At 32.3% G+C, this 18,849-nt stretch overlaps 3 protein-coding genes across 6 annotated transcripts; 2 read left to right on the top strand and 1 right to left on the bottom strand.

Moving 5' to 3' along the window:
- Nucleotides 1-302: 302 nt before the first annotated feature.
- Nucleotides 303-4,210, top strand: LOC129914744 (vacuolar protein sorting-associated protein 33B). The gene is made up of 3 exons (XM_055994101.1): nucleotides 303-619; nucleotides 679-1,000; nucleotides 2,599-4,210. Exons 1-3 carry the CDS (start codon nucleotides 462-464, stop codon nucleotides 4,048-4,050), a joined length of 1,932 nt encoding a protein of 643 aa, XP_055850076.1. The 5' UTR covers nucleotides 303-461; the 3' UTR covers nucleotides 4,051-4,210.
- A 219-nt stretch (nucleotides 4,211-4,429) lies between these two features.
- On the bottom strand, nucleotides 4,430-10,898 carry LOC129914748 (protein matrimony-like). Of its 4 annotated transcripts, none has more exons than XM_055994109.1 (4): nucleotides 10,766-10,898; nucleotides 10,343-10,710; nucleotides 10,068-10,274; nucleotides 4,430-4,653 (listed from the first exon to the last, which is right to left on the bottom strand). In XM_055994109.1, exons 1-4 carry the CDS (start codon nucleotides 10,773-10,775, stop codon nucleotides 4,606-4,608), a joined length of 633 nt encoding a protein of 210 aa, XP_055850084.1. In that variant the 5' UTR covers nucleotides 10,776-10,898; the 3' UTR covers nucleotides 4,430-4,605. The 4 variants fall into 4 exon arrangements, with proteins under 4 accessions (XP_055850084.1, XP_055850083.1, XP_055850082.1 ...); XM_055994108.1 differs by having other exon boundaries at nucleotides 4,430-4,637; XM_055994107.1 differs by lacking the exon at nucleotides 4,430-4,653 and adding an exon at nucleotides 7,862-8,026.
- A 1,871-nt stretch (nucleotides 10,899-12,769) lies between these two features.
- On the top strand, nucleotides 12,770-17,054 carry LOC129914745 (zinc finger protein 25-like). The gene is made up of 4 exons (XM_055994102.1): nucleotides 12,770-12,994; nucleotides 13,059-13,173; nucleotides 13,231-13,624; nucleotides 15,552-17,054. The coding sequence occupies exons 1-4, from the start codon at nucleotides 12,958-12,960 to the stop codon at nucleotides 16,902-16,904; spliced, it is 1,899 nt and encodes a 632-aa protein (XP_055850077.1). The 5' UTR covers nucleotides 12,770-12,957; the 3' UTR covers nucleotides 16,905-17,054.
- The last annotated feature ends 1,795 nt before the right edge of the window (nucleotides 17,055-18,849 follow it).

Genomic DNA, 18,849 nt, shown 5'->3' with positions numbered 1-18,849 from the left:
AGAGGAAAATCCTCATCCCTCTTGCCTACAACCTGACTGGTTAAGTGATTGAAAAATCACCGTGAAGCCAGGCTTTTTTTTTATATAAAACCGGGTTGCTTATGTTTTTAATTATTTTAATTTTGACACATGTAGGTATTTTGAATTTTTTTCGAGGGCAAGCGAATTCGACGGAATTCAAAATACATCTTCTCATATATTTTTTATTGTGGTTATTCTTTTTCAAGTTTAGTATCTGGCAGTACCTTTTATTGTTAGATAGAATGAATTCGCCGCAAACAGCTGTGCGTGTGCATTCTGCACAACCCATATGCACAAATGTCACCTGTCTGTCTGCAATGTTATTTCTTGTTTTCTACATTTTTGTTTTTGATAAGTTATATTAAATTTTTAAATAAGCTTTTTTCGAATAATTAAGAATGAAATAAATCTTTACGCACAATACCCACTTTCCCAATCAAATGGATAACACAATCAATAAAAAGCTACAAGGCTTTCAATTGATTGCCCAAGAAAAACTTCAATCAATTCTTTGTTCAATACCGAATAAAAAAGATCTTATTTTAGATACATCTCTGATCAAGCCATTGGAACACATATGTGCTGCATCATGGTTAAAGTAAGTTTCTAAACTAATACCTAGGCTTTGAATATCTATCTTATCTATTCTACTGATAGGCTAAAGGGTATTCAACGCATCTACAAACTTGACCCCGAGAATACAATTGCTAGACAAGATAATATCCAAGTTTTCATGATACCAAATACTTTGTCAACATATCGTAAAGTTCTGAATCAAATTCATGCTCATGAGAGTGCTAAACCTTCGGATAAGAACAGCGGCTTCAAGAGTTTCCATATAATTTGTGTGCCTAATTGTTACATGTGTTTCCAGACATTGCTCGAAGAAGAAGGACTATATGGCATTGTTCAGTTGCATCGTTTCAACTGGGACTTAATTTATCTCGATAATGGTGTGCTAAGCATGGAAGTTCCTCAAGTAAGCTTATCATTTATGTTTTAGTTTTTTGAACAGCAAAATAATAATAATTCCAGGTTATTTTACCTTTTGTTTTACTTCTTTAAATCCAATAAAACGCATTTTTGTATAATCTCTATATTTAGAGGATATTTTTAGCTTATCATCAGGATCTGGTATACAAAATTAAAAAAAGGCAAATAAAAATCAAATAATAGGCAAAAAAGGGCTTTATTAAATAAAAACAAAAAAGAACTTGATATTTAATTATGAAAGTATTGAACTTCCAAAAGCTTTTTAATGTTTTCAGGAAACAGCTTACTGCGATTAGCGTCTTAAATGAGCTGAAAGACCTTCAGTGTTTTCGGGAAGTCTGGAGTTGATGTTGCCATTAATTACAGAATTTTTTTGTTCAACTATTACTACTATTTAGTCACTGATTGAAGTTGAAAACAGTAGTGAATTTTCAATAGCTGTGTTCCTTTGGAAATATTTATCTACTGCTTAGTACTTAAAGCTGCTTTGAACTACTTTTTCAGTATAGCAAAAGTAGTTCAAAGTAGTTTTAAGTACTAAGCAGTAGAAAAATATTTCCAAAGGAACGCAGCTAATAACTCATTTTCGTTAATATTTTTAAAAAAGGGGAACACTTGCCCAAACAGTGTCCTTTGGAAAAAAAAAATAAAAGTAAATATGTCTCTCAAGACTACCTGATTTTCGCAACCTTTCGAAAATTTGGGTGTTAAGGTCGAACAAAATAGCAAATTCAGTTCAAGCTATTATTGTGTATGTTTCTAGATTCAAGATTTTTTTTTCAATTTAAAAAAGGCATAAAAAAACAATTAAAATTGCAAAAAAATAGACAAAAAAGGCACTGATGAGTAAAAAGGCACTAACGGGTAAAAGAGGCAAAAAAAAAGCCAAAATTATCGTGTTTGTATAAAGTTTATACTTTCTTACGATTACGCAGAAAAAAAGGCAGCTAAAAAAATCCGTTCCCTTATAATGAAAAAATGAAACATGCGTAAAGTACAAAAATACAATAATATATTAACCAAAAATATTTAGAATAATTAATGATTTCATTCGTAAACAATTTTTATAGATTAAATCTAAGCAGACATTTGTTTTGGAATTTAAAAATTTTTAAACATTTAACAAATTTTTCATAAAAGTATTTTAAGTACAAAAAACCATCCTAAGTCATGAATTTAATTGTTTCTTAAATTGGCATTGACTATTAAATTGTAGTATGTATTTGTGTAATCACGTTTATCAGTTTTATAATTACATACAATCTCTTCATTTTTTATATTTTGGTTTACCTCATCTATTTGCAACTTAAATTTATTTATTTCTGAGTTTAAAATTTTACTTCAATCGAAATCAAGAGAATGTCCACTTTCTTTGACATGATCAGCCAAAGCAGCGACGTTTTTTGTTGATCGTACCTTTTGTAACTTTTTAACATTCGTTTTTATGTTGGCTCATTCTTGAACACATTTTTTGAATTGTTTCGCGTTTTATTAGATTTAAAGAAGTAAAAAAAAGGTAAAATAATAATTATAAAAAATAATCCAGCAATACAAAAAAACTAAATATGATGTATATAATTCCAGGTGTTTAAGAGCGTTTTTATACACCATGACACATCCATTTTATCATCCATCGCTCAAACTCTACGAATATTTTTCATGATCTGCGGTAAGCCTGATATAGTGCTATCTTATGGCAAACATTCGGCAGAGATTCTACATATGATTGATAGTTTGGGGCCTTGGCCATCGTCTGTAAGTCGCTCTGGCCACAGTGATTTTTCATCAATGATCATAATCGATCGGGATAAGGATTATCCTTCGAGTCTCCTTACACCTGCTATTTATTCAGGACTATTGCTAGAGGTGTTAAAATATCGCGCAGGTGAAGTTGAAATCCAACCAAAATCTAATAAAATTTCCGTCCAAAAGCTGAAAATTTTTGAAATTTCCCATGACCAGCAGCAACCGCCTCAAGATAGTGGCAAAGAAAAAATACCATGTGTTCGACTCTGTTCGGCTAACGACGAAATCTATGCCGAAAATCGCTATAAACACTTCTCTCAAGCAAGCAGTATGATTAAAGCACAAGCCAAAGCTATTGGCGTTGAAGTCTTAAACTTGAATAAAATGAAACTGGATGAGATGCATGATTATGTGGCCAAAAAGCTACCAAAAGTAACAGAGCTCAAAACAAAAGTTCTCAGACATTTGCAGGCAAGCGAAAAAGTCATCGCTGAGATGGGTGCATCATTTCAACAGGTTCAATCTCTTGAGGAAGACATACTCAATAATACCAATCGAAAAAAATTGCTTACAGAGATTGATGAGGCATTGACAACTAATGGACAAAAGTACAATAGTATTCGCCTTATGTGTCTTGCCCATTTGTCAATGGGATTCAGTTCAGAAGAGTTGGCAACATTTATTCGGAATTACTGCAACTATTTCGGCTATCGATATATTCACGTGTTCCACTACTTGGCTAGATCTGGCCTCTTGCCGCCGCTTGAGGAAGAAAAAATTGGTAAATCAAAACTACTCTCGAACTTGCCACTGGGTAAATTCCAACAGACCGAATTCCAGGCAAATGCAAATCGTTTAAGACTTTTAGTATCGACAGCCGGTGCTGAAAGCAATTATCCTCGAGACTCAGGTGGCGGAGTTAACTGCCCGAGTTATGTCTTCAATGGACTATATATTCCCCTAATTGCCCAGTTGGCTTCGTTTTTGGTTAAGGCCACAGGAATTGACGATCTTGCACAAAAGTTGGGTATGGTTGAGAAAATGGAACTGCATCTTGCATCACTGCCGGGTGTTAGTAATATAAAACAAGTACAGTCAATGATTAAGAAAAACGAGGGAAATTCTGTATTCCCAATGAAAACAAAGACTGTTTTTATATTTGTTGTAGGTGGTGTTACTTATGCGGAAATCGGTGCTTGTGAGTTGATTGGACAGTTGACTGGTTCAAAAATTGTTGTTGCTTCGAATCATATTATATGTGGTTCGGATGTGATAGCTTCTGCCTTTTAAAAAAACAATAAATATATGACATTATTTATTTTTTTGTTAAAGATTTTATTTACTATTCAATATCTCTCGAAAAAATCGAATATATTCGTTCATATACGAACCTTGTACCTACTTTATATTGAAATAATAAAAGACATTATCAATTATTATGTACAGTAAATACATGTATCATTTTTTAATAATACTGCATTTAGGTAAAACAATAGAACAACATTTCCGATACGAATGGGATTCCTAATTAAGCCTATTAATAAAGCCCTACTTTCTTTGAACTGAGGTAAAACAAAAAAATGTGTTAAACGTTTTGAGGAGCTAAAATATTGGAGAATAAAAGCAAAGAGTAGTAGAGATTGACAACGAATTGATAATACAAAAAATGTACAATATTAAAACAATTTATTTTTTATACATACAGAATATCAGAAATTATTAACAAAAAAACAAAAGCAAACACAAATTTAAAAAGCAAATTAATTGGCATTTAAATCATTTATAATACTAAAAATGACCTTCCGATCCATTTTTCGTTTCACGCCCAATCGCAGCAAATCCTCTTCACAGAGAGAAAGGAATTTTCCAAAATCCATCTGAAACATTTATCAACTATTTAGAAAATGTATTTTATAAATATGGGGTATTTTGTAAAAACTGTAAAATTGGGTATTTTTGTTTAAGGTTTTCAAATGTTTTTTTGTTTAAAGCTTTTGAAAGTTTATATTGAAGTAAACAATTATTCACCTCTAAAGACATTGCAAAGACAGAGCGTTTTTTACGCCCCGTTGAGATTTTTTTTTCACCAATGTTATATTCACGGCCACGATCGAGCTTTTACTTCAGAGAACTTCAAAAAGGTAATCTTAGCAATAAACAGCGTTTTAAAAACTGAACTACTTTCAACGCAAAAAAAGAATCGCGTCTTTTTTATTTTTGGTTTTAATCATTGGGGATATTTTTATTTAATTTTTGTTTAATTTTATTTTTGTTGCTTTTTATCAATTCATTATTCACAATTTGAGTCTGGGATTTAATTTTACAGTCACATTTCAAGACGTACATTGTATGTGGAAATTTAAAAGGGTACTATATCACAGTAGGTTAAATTAAATACTTATCTTGGGTGTTTGGTAAACATAATAACTGCCAAAATGGAAATTATCAGTTCAAGGCTTTCAAATGTTTATTAAAATATTCACACAGCTGTTGACTAAATAATTAAAACCACTTCTAACGAACGTTCAGTTTTAATGGTGAAAAATAGTCTAAATAGACTGGTCAACAAAGTTTTTGCCACAAGAACCAAAATATACTTTTCTAGGTATAGGTTTTTGATGTGGTGAACTCGAATCCGAAGTCAGAAAATTTGTATTGGCCTCCGTTTTTGAATATTACGGTATTTGTAACGGTATCTATAAGAACTGGTTTTATTCTTTCAAAAAATGTTTAAATCTTTCCCATATCTCTTTTACTGCCCGAGATATTAAATTAAGTAGCGTTCCTTGACTCAGAAAAAGCACTGGCCAACCAAATTAAACTTTTTTTTTACTACAAGAACCAAAATATACTTTTCTAGTATATTTATATACTATATTTATATAAAATATACTTCTAGAAAAGTATATTTTGGTTCTTGTGGCAAACATTTTAAACTTTAGATTAAATTTAGTTTCTCTTTAGTCTATTAACTGAAACTTAAGATTTCTCGAGCAATAACAGAGATATCGGTAAAATTTAAACAGTTTTGGAAAAGAAGAATATCTGTTCTTATAATCACCGTTACAAATTTGTTTATAACGAATTACCCGACATAAAAACAGAAGCTCGAAAATAGCCAAAATGACGTTTTTTAGCATTTTATAACGGTAATATCTCAAAAACGAAGTCCAATCAAATTTTTCTGACTTCAGATTCGAGTATAGCACATCAAAAACCTCTAGAAAAGTATATCTTGGTTCTTGTGGCAAAAAAAGTTCAATTTTGTTGACTAGTGTAATTAAAACTCTAGCATTTCTTCACATCCTTAGAACTCGACGTAAAAATATTTTCGATAATTAAAATTATAATTAAAAAATATAAAGCGTTAAAAATATAGGTGTTACACTTAAAACACTAAACGGTAAATTTGATTGAAAAGGTCTTTTAATTCACAATTTGTAGAATTTGGAATTCCTTACCCAACTCTATTTTTCCTTCCCATTTCAATGTGCAAACATTTAAGACAAATGTACATCGTTATCTCCTACTTAATCCTATTTCTGTTTCCTAAACGCTCGCACTGTGTTAATAGCTAACATATAAAGGGTAGTCATAACCCCTTGAGTGCGCGTAAATTATAAAAAAAAAAAAAAAAAAATGTGAAATTCTACAAAAAGTCGTCAAGTTTTTGTAATAGCTTTTACATATTTCCAAAATATCATTGGCGGAAGTGTTCAAACATTAAAAACAAATTTTAAAATAAATAAATAAATTTTAACTGATCTTCCCTAAAAAAAGGGAACGTTCAATTGACCTCAACTCCAATGCGTATCGCCCAGGTATGACTGTCATTGAGGATTTGAGGTCAATTGAACTTTTAAATTCAATTATATCCAATCACTGCACTTAAAATTAAAATAATTTTCATTATTTTTTCCTTTGTTTATTTGTTGTCAGGGAACTTCTTGTAGGAAATATTTTTTTCTGTTAAATGAGTGTAATTTTTTGGACTTTTAAACAAGTTAAAATGATATTTTAAGAACATACTCGTAAAACATGTTGATTTTTATTTTGCCATATTCGACACTTAGGATATTCAATTCATGCAATGAGATAAGTTTCCTTACTACCCGTAGGAACAGTCTTGCTAGTTAAGATACAGACACAAAATATTTTCGCAAAATTAGATATCGATAAGCGATAACTTGATTTTTGTACGTAAGCTTGCCAAGAATGATACAAAGTATAAATTGCTCAATTTTTCAAGCAAATGATTTAAATGCAGTGTTGATTTTCCAGTTGTTTGGTGAAAAATTATATTTCATAAGTTTATCAGATTTATCTCTTCGTGTCCTCATCAAATTCTTGAGATAAATTTATCAGGGTTGGGGAAAAATTTTATTACCATTTTTATCTGGTTTACAAGGTTTATCTGGGGTTTTCGCGGTTACATGAATACCCCTGCTATTTAAATTGCTTTTAAGAAAAACTGAAGTATGTAAATGCTATTTTAAATTAAACTGAATTAACTCCACGTTAAGTTAAACAACAATTATGAATACCAACCCTTAAAATTTGGGAAATTTTTCAAGTCTATAACGTGAGCAAAAAATATTTGATACCATCCATCGGTACAAGACTAAAAAGCCAAAACAGCTAGTTTAGACTTTAATGGAGATGACCCACTTTTGGGCCCAGTGCGTTCACTAATAAATTTATTATCAAATGAAAGGTGAGATCAAGCACCAAGGGTAAAATATTGGTGATGGGGTTTTCATGATATGTATGTATTTGAGTTTGCAGTTGCGGATCTTAAAATCAAGATTTTAGCTGTTTTTTCAAATAGTTCGTCGTATAACGAGTAATAAATGTCGTACAAAAAGAAAAATCAAAATTGTTTGTCACTTTGTTGTATGTACTACATTACGAAATCAACTATAAGCTAGTTTTGGAGTGTAGGGAAAACTTAACGAACTTGGAAAAATAAACAAAGTCACTCTCCTCTGGGTACCTGTACCAGCACCAGGGCACGTTGGTGTCCAATAAAACGAGGAGGCGGACTCTTTAGCAAAAACGTAATCAAATTCCCCTTTAATTGGACCCGAAGCGTACTGCCGAATAGGAGAAAATGTTATCAGATCACATTCTGGGTACCTATTTGCAATGCACTAATACACCAAAGATTCAAACACCTGGGGGTCGCTACCAGGTCGAAGAGCAAATTATTACCATATGTCAAACTGCATATGGCTTTAATTTTTGTACATTTTGCTTGGCCTGTGGCCTTAAAATACCATTACTTTTATGCCTTTCATTTTTTAAACTATACAGGGTATCCCACAGACACCGCCCAAATGATAACCATGGATTCCTGAGGTAATTTTAAGTCAAAAACATAAGAGGTAATTTTTCTCGTTTTTGTCCCGTTTACGAGTTATGACGGTTTTTATGACTTTTGCTCTTTTCCCTTAATTGTTTGTTTTAGATTGTCTGCAGACAATTTTGCATCAAACCCAATTCTTTTCTTTTTTCAAGTTTCTTCACTTTCATATTATCATTTAATTCAAAAAAGCACGTAATTAAGTATTAATTTTTTTCGTTTATTATCTTATTATATCTTGAGTTCTATTGATTGCATCGTCAAGATTGATGTCTTTAGGTCTAGGGAAAATGGCAGAGCATCAGATTTTTAGAATGTGTTAACGTGTTAATTTAGCCTACTCGCAATAACTGGAAAACTCGCCATATTTAACCCCCTAAAAACCATATAAGGCCGCGATAAAGCCGCCAAACTTTTGAATTCGTTTTTAGAATGCATAACGCTATAAAACTGCGTACTCACATTTTGGTTATACCTACACTCTACTTTGCTATGGGCACTTAGACTATTGTGTTTGATGCAAAATTGCGGAGAAACAGTTGTCCGCAGAAAAAAAAGTTTTGAGACAAACTAAAACTGTAATAAATTCTTGATTGGTTATACAGTAAAACCCGTATAAGTGCCTCTCGCTTAAGTGCCTAACCCGCATAAGTGCCTTTGTTTTTTAGAACCAAAATTTTAAGGATTTTTTCATATAAAACTCATCTTTTGAGTACCTTTCGCTTAACTGCCTTCTATTTTAAATACTTATAATTGAATTTACTTGCAGGAAATTCTTTTAAGTACACATTTGAAACAAGTTTCAGCAGTAAGAAAAACTTCATTTGCTAAAAAGCTTTAAGATTCAAAAATTCTACTAAAAGTAGAAACTAAGTAGTTAGTTATTTTAAACTTTCAAAGTTATTTTGTTTGTGAAGATTCTGTTTTTAATAACATTGGTCGGCAACGAAAATAGAGCAGGAAGCAAACCCTACTTTTCTAAAGAATTTTTGTGTGCTGAGTCCGAATCCGAAGTCAAAATTTCACTAGCACGTCACGTTTTCGAAATACTTGAATATAAACAGGTCAAAAACGCGTTTTTTGGGTACATTTGACGTCAAATTACATTACCGTTAAGTTATTTTTTTTTCCAAAACTACTTATGCAATCTCGAAACGCCATATTAAAACGTCCTTAAGTTACTTATTTTTTTTTTCAAATTATTTTTTTTTTCTCGAAGACATTGAAAAAAGAAATTTATGATAAATATCTCCAAAACTTGCTTGTTTTTTTCCAAAGAAATGAATGGTTTTTGAACCAAATTCCAGTTTGCGTCTTCTGTTTTTGACTTAAAAAAAGCACCATATTACGGGAAAATATATATATTTTTGACTAAACATCAAAAAGAACTAAATTGAAAATTAGTTTTTGGGATTTTATAGCGAAAATAGTGAGGAGTGTAGCTCAAAAACTAGACGTGATAGAATAAAACTGTAAACAGTTTTGAATTAAGCACACTAAAGTTAATTAAAATCAACTTACAAAGTTCTTGCTCCCGACTTTTTTTTGTTTTTTGCCAGTGTAATCAAACATGTTTTTTTATATTTTTAAGTAAATATAGAGATAAGTGCCTATGAGCACTTAAGCGGGTTCTTGTAAGTAACTTACCCGCTTTAGTGCCTAACAAAACGGGGCATTTAAGGTGAGGTACTTATCCGGGTTTTACTGTAATATCAAAAATCTTACGAATCAGACTTAGTTTGGCAAAGATAAACCCAGTTAAAGGAAAAGAGAGCAAAAATCATAAAAACCGTCATAACTCGAAGACGGGACGAAAACGAGAAAATTACCTCTCAAGTTTTTCGACTAAAATGACCTCAGGAATTCATGGTTATAATTTGGGGCGGTGGCTGTAGGACACCCTGTATTAATACATAAACAACTGAATATGCAAAAAAAACCTTACCTTTTCTTTATCAAATGCTTTAATATATTGTTGCATGCCGGCGTTCTTCAGAATCAGACGCACTTCCAATTTGTGATTCAAATAACCATGTGAAGCCGATTTATCTAAACTTTGAGTTTGATTAGGATCTTCAAATTGGATTCCTTCTCTGCCAAATACATGATGATGATCAATAGATCTTGTTGGAGTTGTGCCATCATTTGTTCTCTGTTTTTTTTTTTTTTAGATTATAAATATTGAATAAATAAAATTCTTATACATTAATTAATACTTACAACTATTGGAGTAGGAACTTTAAATTCAACGGGTGTTAGCGAATTCTCAAGAACATTATAATCACCCGGAGTTAGCGATTGTTCGAGAACCGAAGAGTCACCACGTGAAGTAGGTCGACAAACATCTGGCGTATGCTGACGATTTATTGTTGCATCTATGGGCGATAATTCGGGTGAACGCAAATAGAAGTCACCTTTAACAGGGGTAAATGAACGACTTCTTCGCTGATTCACTTTGAGATTCGAGACATCTTTGAATTGCCGGTTGTGGCCATGTGGTGAATTACGTTCTAAACGAGGTGTTGAACGAGTTTGAACGGTGGTAAGCATCATGGCTGGGGCTGGCGGAGTTCGCCCATCATTTATTTCTTGGTATATAGTTTGGTTAGATATTTATTTTCATTATAATAATAATACACTTACCAAATGGCATTTTGTTTAAATAATTTAAATATAAAATAATCAAAAATTAAAATAAAAAATTAAAGAACTAGCTGAATAAAAAAAATTGTGAAAAACTATAAAACAAAAACTAACGGTGAACGGTAAATTGCACAGTTGTTTTTTTTTTTTATTTCTCAACTCGACACACTTGTACATGAGGTCTAATCTAAGCTGAAACTCGTTTCAACTAGGATTTTGGAAAAACGACAAAACTGAGCTACAAAAGTACTGTTTGAGTTAATCATTTTTTCAGCAGGGAAAATTAGCAGCGTTCCTTTAAAAAAAATTTAAGGCTTACCCCCCTTCAAGAAAACGAGTCCGACCTTGGTCCGAATCTTAGAGGATATAAAATATGGAGTGCTTGTGCTGTTAGTTCCGTGAAGCTTTTATAGAGGGCTCTAGTTTCTTTAAGTTTTTCGATGAGTGCATGCCTCCATTTTATTTTCATTAGATGGCTTTCATCAACAAGCGTGTTTATTCACAGCTGTGGAACCGAACTCGCACTGAAAAACGAAGGCAGCGACCCCTATCCATGTATATGGCGTTACAATGTATTAGATATTGGAACAAGCACTCCATATATTATATATATCCTCTAAGGTCCGAATCCGCTCCGCCTCAGGCGGAGCTGAGTCCGACTTCGACTATGAAACGGGTCCGAAGGCGGCTGAAATTAGTATGGAAATTATAATCACCGCGGAGCCGATTTTATATGTATTGGTTTTTTCACCACGATTTCTCCTTCGACTTTGTGTTCATACACAAAAAGTTGCACGTGTGTGAGTGCAACCCCGTTTTTCTCGGTCGGAGTGTCTCTTCTGAACTCAGTTTTCTTGCTTGAAGGCTTGGCCACACTGGAGGGTACATGCGGTAGCGGTACGGGTACTTGTATGAAATATATTCCAAACTGACACATCAACTTTCAGATGTGGAATTTTTTTCATACAATTACGCGTACCGCTACCGCATGTACCCTCCAGTGTGGCCAAGCCTTGAAGGGCCATACCGGAAGGGTATGCGGTACGGGTGATTGTTTGAAAAAAATTCCATCAAGATCCAGTAGGTGTGGAATTTTTTTCATACAAGTGCCCCTACCTCTGCTTGTACCGCTACCGCATACCTTTTGGTGTGGTTAATAGCTTGCTTCAACTACAATCTAAATGAGGTAATTTAGCAAATTATGCAGTGTAGTGAAAACAGGCTCTAATTCTTAAAGGAACAAACACACCCGAAAAGTATACGGCAGCGGTGCAGGTAACGGAACAAAATTGTGTGGCAATACACCACAAATACATTTACCGCTTTTGAGGTAGCGGTAATTGTAAAGGCTTGGCCACACTGGAGGGTATGCGGTAGCGGTACGGGTAGAGGTAACGGTACTTGTATGAAAAAAATTCTAAACTGACATATCAACGTTCAGATGTGGAATTTTTTTCATACAAATATCGTTACCGCTACCCGTACCTCTACCGCATACCCTCCGGTGTGGCCAAGCCTTAATTGTTTTTCATACAATTCAGGTACAACTACAATGACCAATCTTACAAAAGTAAAATTTGTTTATTTCTTTCTACCGCTATTTGTTTTTGGAAAAACTATCACAAAATACATTTTAAAATTTTCACTTTTTGAAAAAAAAATAGCCGTTGTAGTTATGTCTTTACCCGTACCACAACCGCATACCTTTCCAGTGTGGTCAAGCCTTTAGGACTCTCTGGGTAAATCTGGTAAAATGGTAAATGTGGCCAGCGAACTGTCAAACCCATATGCAATTTTGACACATTTACCACTTGACCACGTTTATCAGAGTTAACACCATTCCATGAATGCCCCTTTTATACCTGTACCTCTACCGAACACATTTTTGGTGTGTGAGCTCCTTTATGCCAGTTGATCGCAAAAATCGGGAAGAGGCCTTAGGAATCAGTGGTTATTGAACAGACAAACAAACAAACCTTTTTATAGTACTTTTTGAACACATCCTTTTACTTTCTGACATGACTCAAAAGTTTATTTATTTTTTTATTCATGTATTAAATTTTATTTTTCTAACTAATTTACGGTTTTCAATTAACAATTGAATATATAAAATTTGTACTTCCATTAATATAATTATTTTAATAAAATAAATTATTATTTACCACTGATATATTCCTTCGAACAAATATTCAATGGGCAAACTCAAGGCAGACTGCTCCGAAGATAATGGTAATCTCGAATTCAATTTTTGGTTTAAAAGATTAATAATATTATATACTATACAAATCTCAAGCTCCGAAATCAGACGATGGAGAGCTATCTTCTCAAAGCTCACAAGATGAGTTTCAAGAAGAGCAGAAAGTCATAAGAACACACAAAGGAAACCATCGCAGAACACTTCACAGACGGTAGGAATTATTTCTATCAACCTACACAATCTTTGATATATTTTGTTTGAATTGCAGAGTTAAAAAAACTACGAATGTCAAAGTAGTTAAAAGGAAAATAAAGTCTACTCAACCAACTACCAAACCAATACCGACCAACGATGTGTCTGTTAATAATTCCTGTAACTCGAATAAAATTCAAACGAAACTTGATAATGATCCTGACCCCGATACAGATTCTAAATCAGACATCGAAGAAGATGAATGCATACCAAATGGTTGCAAATTTATCGAGTGTTTTATTTGCAGTTGTAGATTCAGTAAGATCTATAATCTACGGATTCATATGGCAACACATTTGAAAGAAGACTCTTTTGATATGGAAACTTTTGAAAAATCCGAAATATTTAATATTCTTAATCCACATAAGAGAAATATTAATTCAAAAACCATTCAACAGTTCGTGATACAGGTAAACTTAATTTTAGTATGTAAGATATTTTAGTAGTACCTTTTTCTATCTTTATAAATAAATAGGTTATAATAGTTACAAAATAGAGAACATTTTTTAATTTTGTATCTATCAGCATCTAAAATTTTTATTCAGTTGAAGGCCTCAATACTACACTCGCACAAATTCTTAATTCACCTGATAAATTTCATAGCTGTCTGTTGTAGTAATCCTTTTTGTTCCCCTAAACATGTTGCTTAAAGTCTCGGGAGCTAGGTTTCCTATTCGCTTTAGCTTGTCCAGCAAATGCTCGATAGGTTATGAGAACTGTCTTATTGTACTGTTTGTTTGAGCCTCCAAACAAGGTAAAAAATTAATTATTAACGAAGAGTTCTGCTTGGGAATTTCAAAAGCAAAATACTTTACCTCGAAAGACATAAGTTTTTCAAAACAAAAGTGAAGTCATTAATCATATCAGAATAGGTCTGTTACTACGCATCTTAAACTCTTCGGTGGAAGAATTTGAATATGATCTTCAATTAATGCAGCATAAAAAAAGACGTGGCAAAGCAGTATATCGTAAACGTAACGATTCGCAGTTAGTTTCTCGGACATTACTAACCACAAAAAAAACTCGCGTTTTCCTTCAATTGAAATGCTTGTAATAAATTTTGCTCCTCTAACACTTTTTGGTTATTGGTAAGAAAAGGGAATAAAATTAAAACGGAAAAAAAAATGATATTCTAGGACTTTTTCGAGCAATGAGGCTAAGTTCTTTAAAAAAATTAAATTTTCGGCTCTGATGCCGTGAGCTATCAGCGGCTTACAAAACTATATACATTATTTTTTGCTCATAAGCAGTGAAAGTAAGTAATTCATATATTAGTTTGTATCTTTAAATACTATTTACAAAAGTTAACTATGAATTTTGAAGCTTTGGCGTCAGCTCGGTTGGCAAATTTTAAGTAGGTAATAATTTAAAAAAATATACAATTACATTATCAAAAATAACGCCCAACGTTTATTTGAAAATTTTATTTTTCCCATACAAGCGTGGACCACCTTAACCACAATATTACATAATTATTATCTTGTTTTTAATTCTAAATCAACGACAAATATGAAAAAATTCTCAACAAGGAAAAAAATACATCAAAAGTTGATTTTTCAAAAGTTGCTTTTTGAAAATCTGTTAAAATTTTTAAATTACGGTTATTTAAGAGCTTCGGTATAGTTTTATTTGTTGAAATCGAATTAGTCGTTTACGAAACAAAAAAAAAAAAAACGGTTTTATAACAGGTACCGTCAATAACGGTTAAAAAATGTTTAATTAAAATCAAGTATAAATAATTTTACGCCTTAGAATGATCTAAAATTACTAAACCGCTCAAGTAGTTGAGGCTATAGCTCGAGGTACATATATGTCTGTATATGCAGACGGACAAATAGGCAGAATTGCAGGATCCACTTTTTTGGGATACCCCAAACTACATGAAATTATTATTTTGGTAACCATTTACATAACATAATAAGTCCATAGTTCGCTTCCCAAAAAAACTACCCTTAAATAATTGTTTTTTATCCTTTATTTGTTTGAACAAAAAGAAAGTGAACCAAATCGATAAGAAATGGTATAACAAGTAATAATGAATTTGCTTTTTTTTGTTTGGAATGTTTAAACCCGAAATATTAACAAAAATTATTATTTAGCAATGTTGTTCCGATTTTATTTGTGTTCGTTAAGCAACTGCTCGGTTATCTTTGGGCGTAGAGAGTTAATTTTTTTCCTTAAGATGTAGAAAATAAGAACTTTACTGTTATAAACGAAATTGAGATGTAGAAAATAAGAACTTTACTGCTAACAAAGAAAACATGTTATTTAAAAAAAAAATTAACTATTGTTAGAAATCGTTTAATTTATTTGTTGCTCTTTAATTTTATACTACAGGAAATCCAAGCTAAACGTTATTCTCAATTTTATTGCATTCTTAATGAAGCAGCAGTTGAGCTGCACATAAGTGACTCGGAAACAGACTCAGACGATGCTAATGATGTTATACCTCACAACAACTATCGTTGTGAAATGTGTAAAAAGAATTTCGATCGACGATACAAAGCGTTGTTTCATCAAAAAACTGCTCACACTAAAAAAGACTTGGTCATTGAGTGTGACTATTGTCTAAAAAAATTCGTCTGTATGAATCTATTGATCCATCATTTAAAAACTCAATGTGAAAGTGACGAAAAGCCAGTACCGTGCACAGAACGTTTTATGAAATTTCTCCTTAAAGTAAATTTGGAATATTATGCCAATTTAGCCGAGGCCAGAGAACAAAAGAAACAAAAGAAAGTTAATGAAGGTCCTAAATCGTACACTTGCAAAATATGTGAAAAAACATTTACACGTCATGAGCATCTCAATCGTCATAGTGCTGTGCATCTTCCCGATGAGATGAAGTTTGAGTGCGCTATCTGTAATCGACGGTTCAATAGAAAAGACAATATGCGATCCCATATGAAGACACACACTGAGGAAGGAACACGAAATGCCGAGTCGAGAAAAATTCTTTGCTCTTACTGTGGACGAAGTTTTAGTAGCAAATCTAATTATGTGGTTCATATGCGTCGTCACACTGGTGAAAAGCCTTACAAATGCGATGTTTGTGGCAAGGGTTTTCCAAAATCTACAGACCTTAATTCGCACAAGATCACCCATACAGGAGCTAAAGATTACGTTTGTACAATTTGTAATAAGCCATTCGCCAGGTCAGCTGTACTCTCGAAACACATGAAACTACATAGCGGACCGTACCCGTGTACATCTTGTGACAAGATATTCCCAAAACCAAGTGCTTTGACTATTCATTTGAGAACGCACACATCTGGAAGGTGGTGTGGGTGCTTAGTGTGTAATGAAACATTTCAAACAAAAGGTGAACTACACATGCATTTTGCTGAAACAGGGCACAGCAATGAACCAAAACGGGTTTTGGTGATTAAGGAACCTCTGGTAGTAGATAAACCAATTGAAAATATTTCTGCTACAACAGATGAGGAACTAGCATCTAATGTTAAAAAAAAGACAGCAAATGATGATCCTTTGGAAATCGATGAAGAAGAATGGCGAACTACAAAAGTTAAAGTGCCTGTTAATGAAGTAATAAAAAGTGTTTTGCAAAAGTCCACAATTACGACCGAACAAGAAGTAGTTAAGGACGATAGTAAGGAAAGTGATAATCTCATACCACCATTCTCTCCCATAGATAATGGTTTCGATGATGATCCTCAATACGACTGGTAGTACATGGTACGAATGATTAATAAAAATAATTTTAAGTTTTATTTTAGATTAAACAAAAAGTGTCTGATCATAATGTTTTGTTAGTACATATACTGACTTTAATGAAAGCATTTTAATTTTTTTATTAAAATATATTCTATATGAAATAAATTGTTGTTATATTTATTAGTTTTATGAACGTATCTACATCAAGGGATCTACCTATTCTGGTTCTGTGAATAACTGAAACGAATAAATAGTTTTTACACTACATTCATATTTTGAATTAATTTGGCCTCAAAACCGATACTCATTTTAAGCTAGAACTATGTACATCGAAACACAAAAGCAAAAAAAGTATAAAAAGTAAACAAAAGTACAAAATAACAAAAACAAATTTATTGATTGATTATTGAAAAATTAGAAACTTTTTTGTACTTTTTTCACTTTGTGTTTCAATGTAGTAGGCTTTATGAATAATTATAAAACAGCAAATAAATAAGCTATCGACGTCTAAGGCATGGTATAAAAATCGGGGCCCCATACAAAATTCTATCCAAAATTTTAGCCAAGAAGTTAAGCCGAATAAAGCTCTGCTTCACGGAATAAAAACGAAGAAATAGGAAAAAAAATGTGCCAAATTTTAGCTCGATCTGTGTACTAGGGCCACTCATTGAAAAAATTCTTATGGCGTTTTCGATTGGCAGTCCGGAAGCGTCCGGAATCATTCTGAAAGCGTTTTATTCGTACAAAACTGACAGTTTTGTGTGAATAAAATTTTTTCAGAATGATTCCGGACGCTTCCGGACTGCCAATCGAAAACGCCATTACTTTAATGTGATTCTCGTTCCATATTATTTTATGAAATAAACCATAATCAGAACTGGTCCAAATTGAAATGGGACCAGCTTTCAAATACAAAGAATCGGTCCAAAGTTGTGAGGTAAAAAACATAAAAACTTTTCACTCACAGAAATTAATTAAATAGATTCATACCATGACAAAATTGTTTTACAATTATGAGCACTAGATGGTGCTACTTGTTAATTCCTTCGAAATTTCTTTTTATGGAAAGAAAATACTACAACGCCGCGAAAGAAGTATAATTAAAAAAAAAAAAAAAACAGACGAATTGACAATCTCCTTCTTTTTAGAAGTCGGTTAAAAAATTAATTCCTCCCAATTAAAATTTCAGTTTCGTTAAAGGCATTACAGAAGCTACATTTCAGCTTCCATTAAACGTTATTCAAGTTGGACCGATTTACAACAATGGTCCATATTTATACTCATATTTTGTCTAAAGTTATTTCCCAGGTTAGAAGTGGGTCTTAATTGTCTCTTAATAAGATAAACCTCAGTCTATCTTAGAAGCAAGAGAGTAATAGCATTGAGATTTGACAGATAGCTTTTTTTATTAAAGTCTTATCGAAATTATAAAAAAGAACAACGATAACAAATTTTTCTTTTTCTTTTCTTTTTAATTCATTTAGATGAATATTGAATTTTATCTTATAATCTGAAATTACATATATATCACATTCCATTAGTTTTAAGTGTAGGTATGTATAATAATAATTTTAAAAGTATATCGATTTTTTAACTCAAGGAATCGAACTTCGTATCTGCTTGTCCGAGCTCAATTATTCAATTTCAAAACCCAAAATTGTCCGAGCTAGAATCAGCATATCAGCGAAAAAGAGATGAAAATAGAAATTATGTTTCTATTTTGATTCAGATCGTTTTCTTAATTCGAGCTAAGTAGATTTAGAATAAATCTCGAGATTTATTCTAAATCTACTTAGCTAAATCTCGGATTTAAGGTAGGTGGAAACATAGTATTAATCTACTTAGCTAAATCTCGGATTTAGCGTAGGTGGAAACATAGTAAAATGAAGCATAAATAGATCATGATAATAGAATGAGTGTGTTTCTTTATTTTTTCCGAATATTCCAAAAACGTGGAACA

Source organism: Episyrphus balteatus, chromosome 3 (genome assembly GCF_945859705.1).
Source record: "Episyrphus balteatus chromosome 3, idEpiBalt1.1, whole genome shotgun sequence".
Lineage (NCBI taxonomy): Eukaryota > Metazoa > Arthropoda > Insecta > Diptera > Syrphidae > Episyrphus > Episyrphus balteatus.
This window is presented reverse-complemented; position numbering and strand designations above follow the sequence as displayed.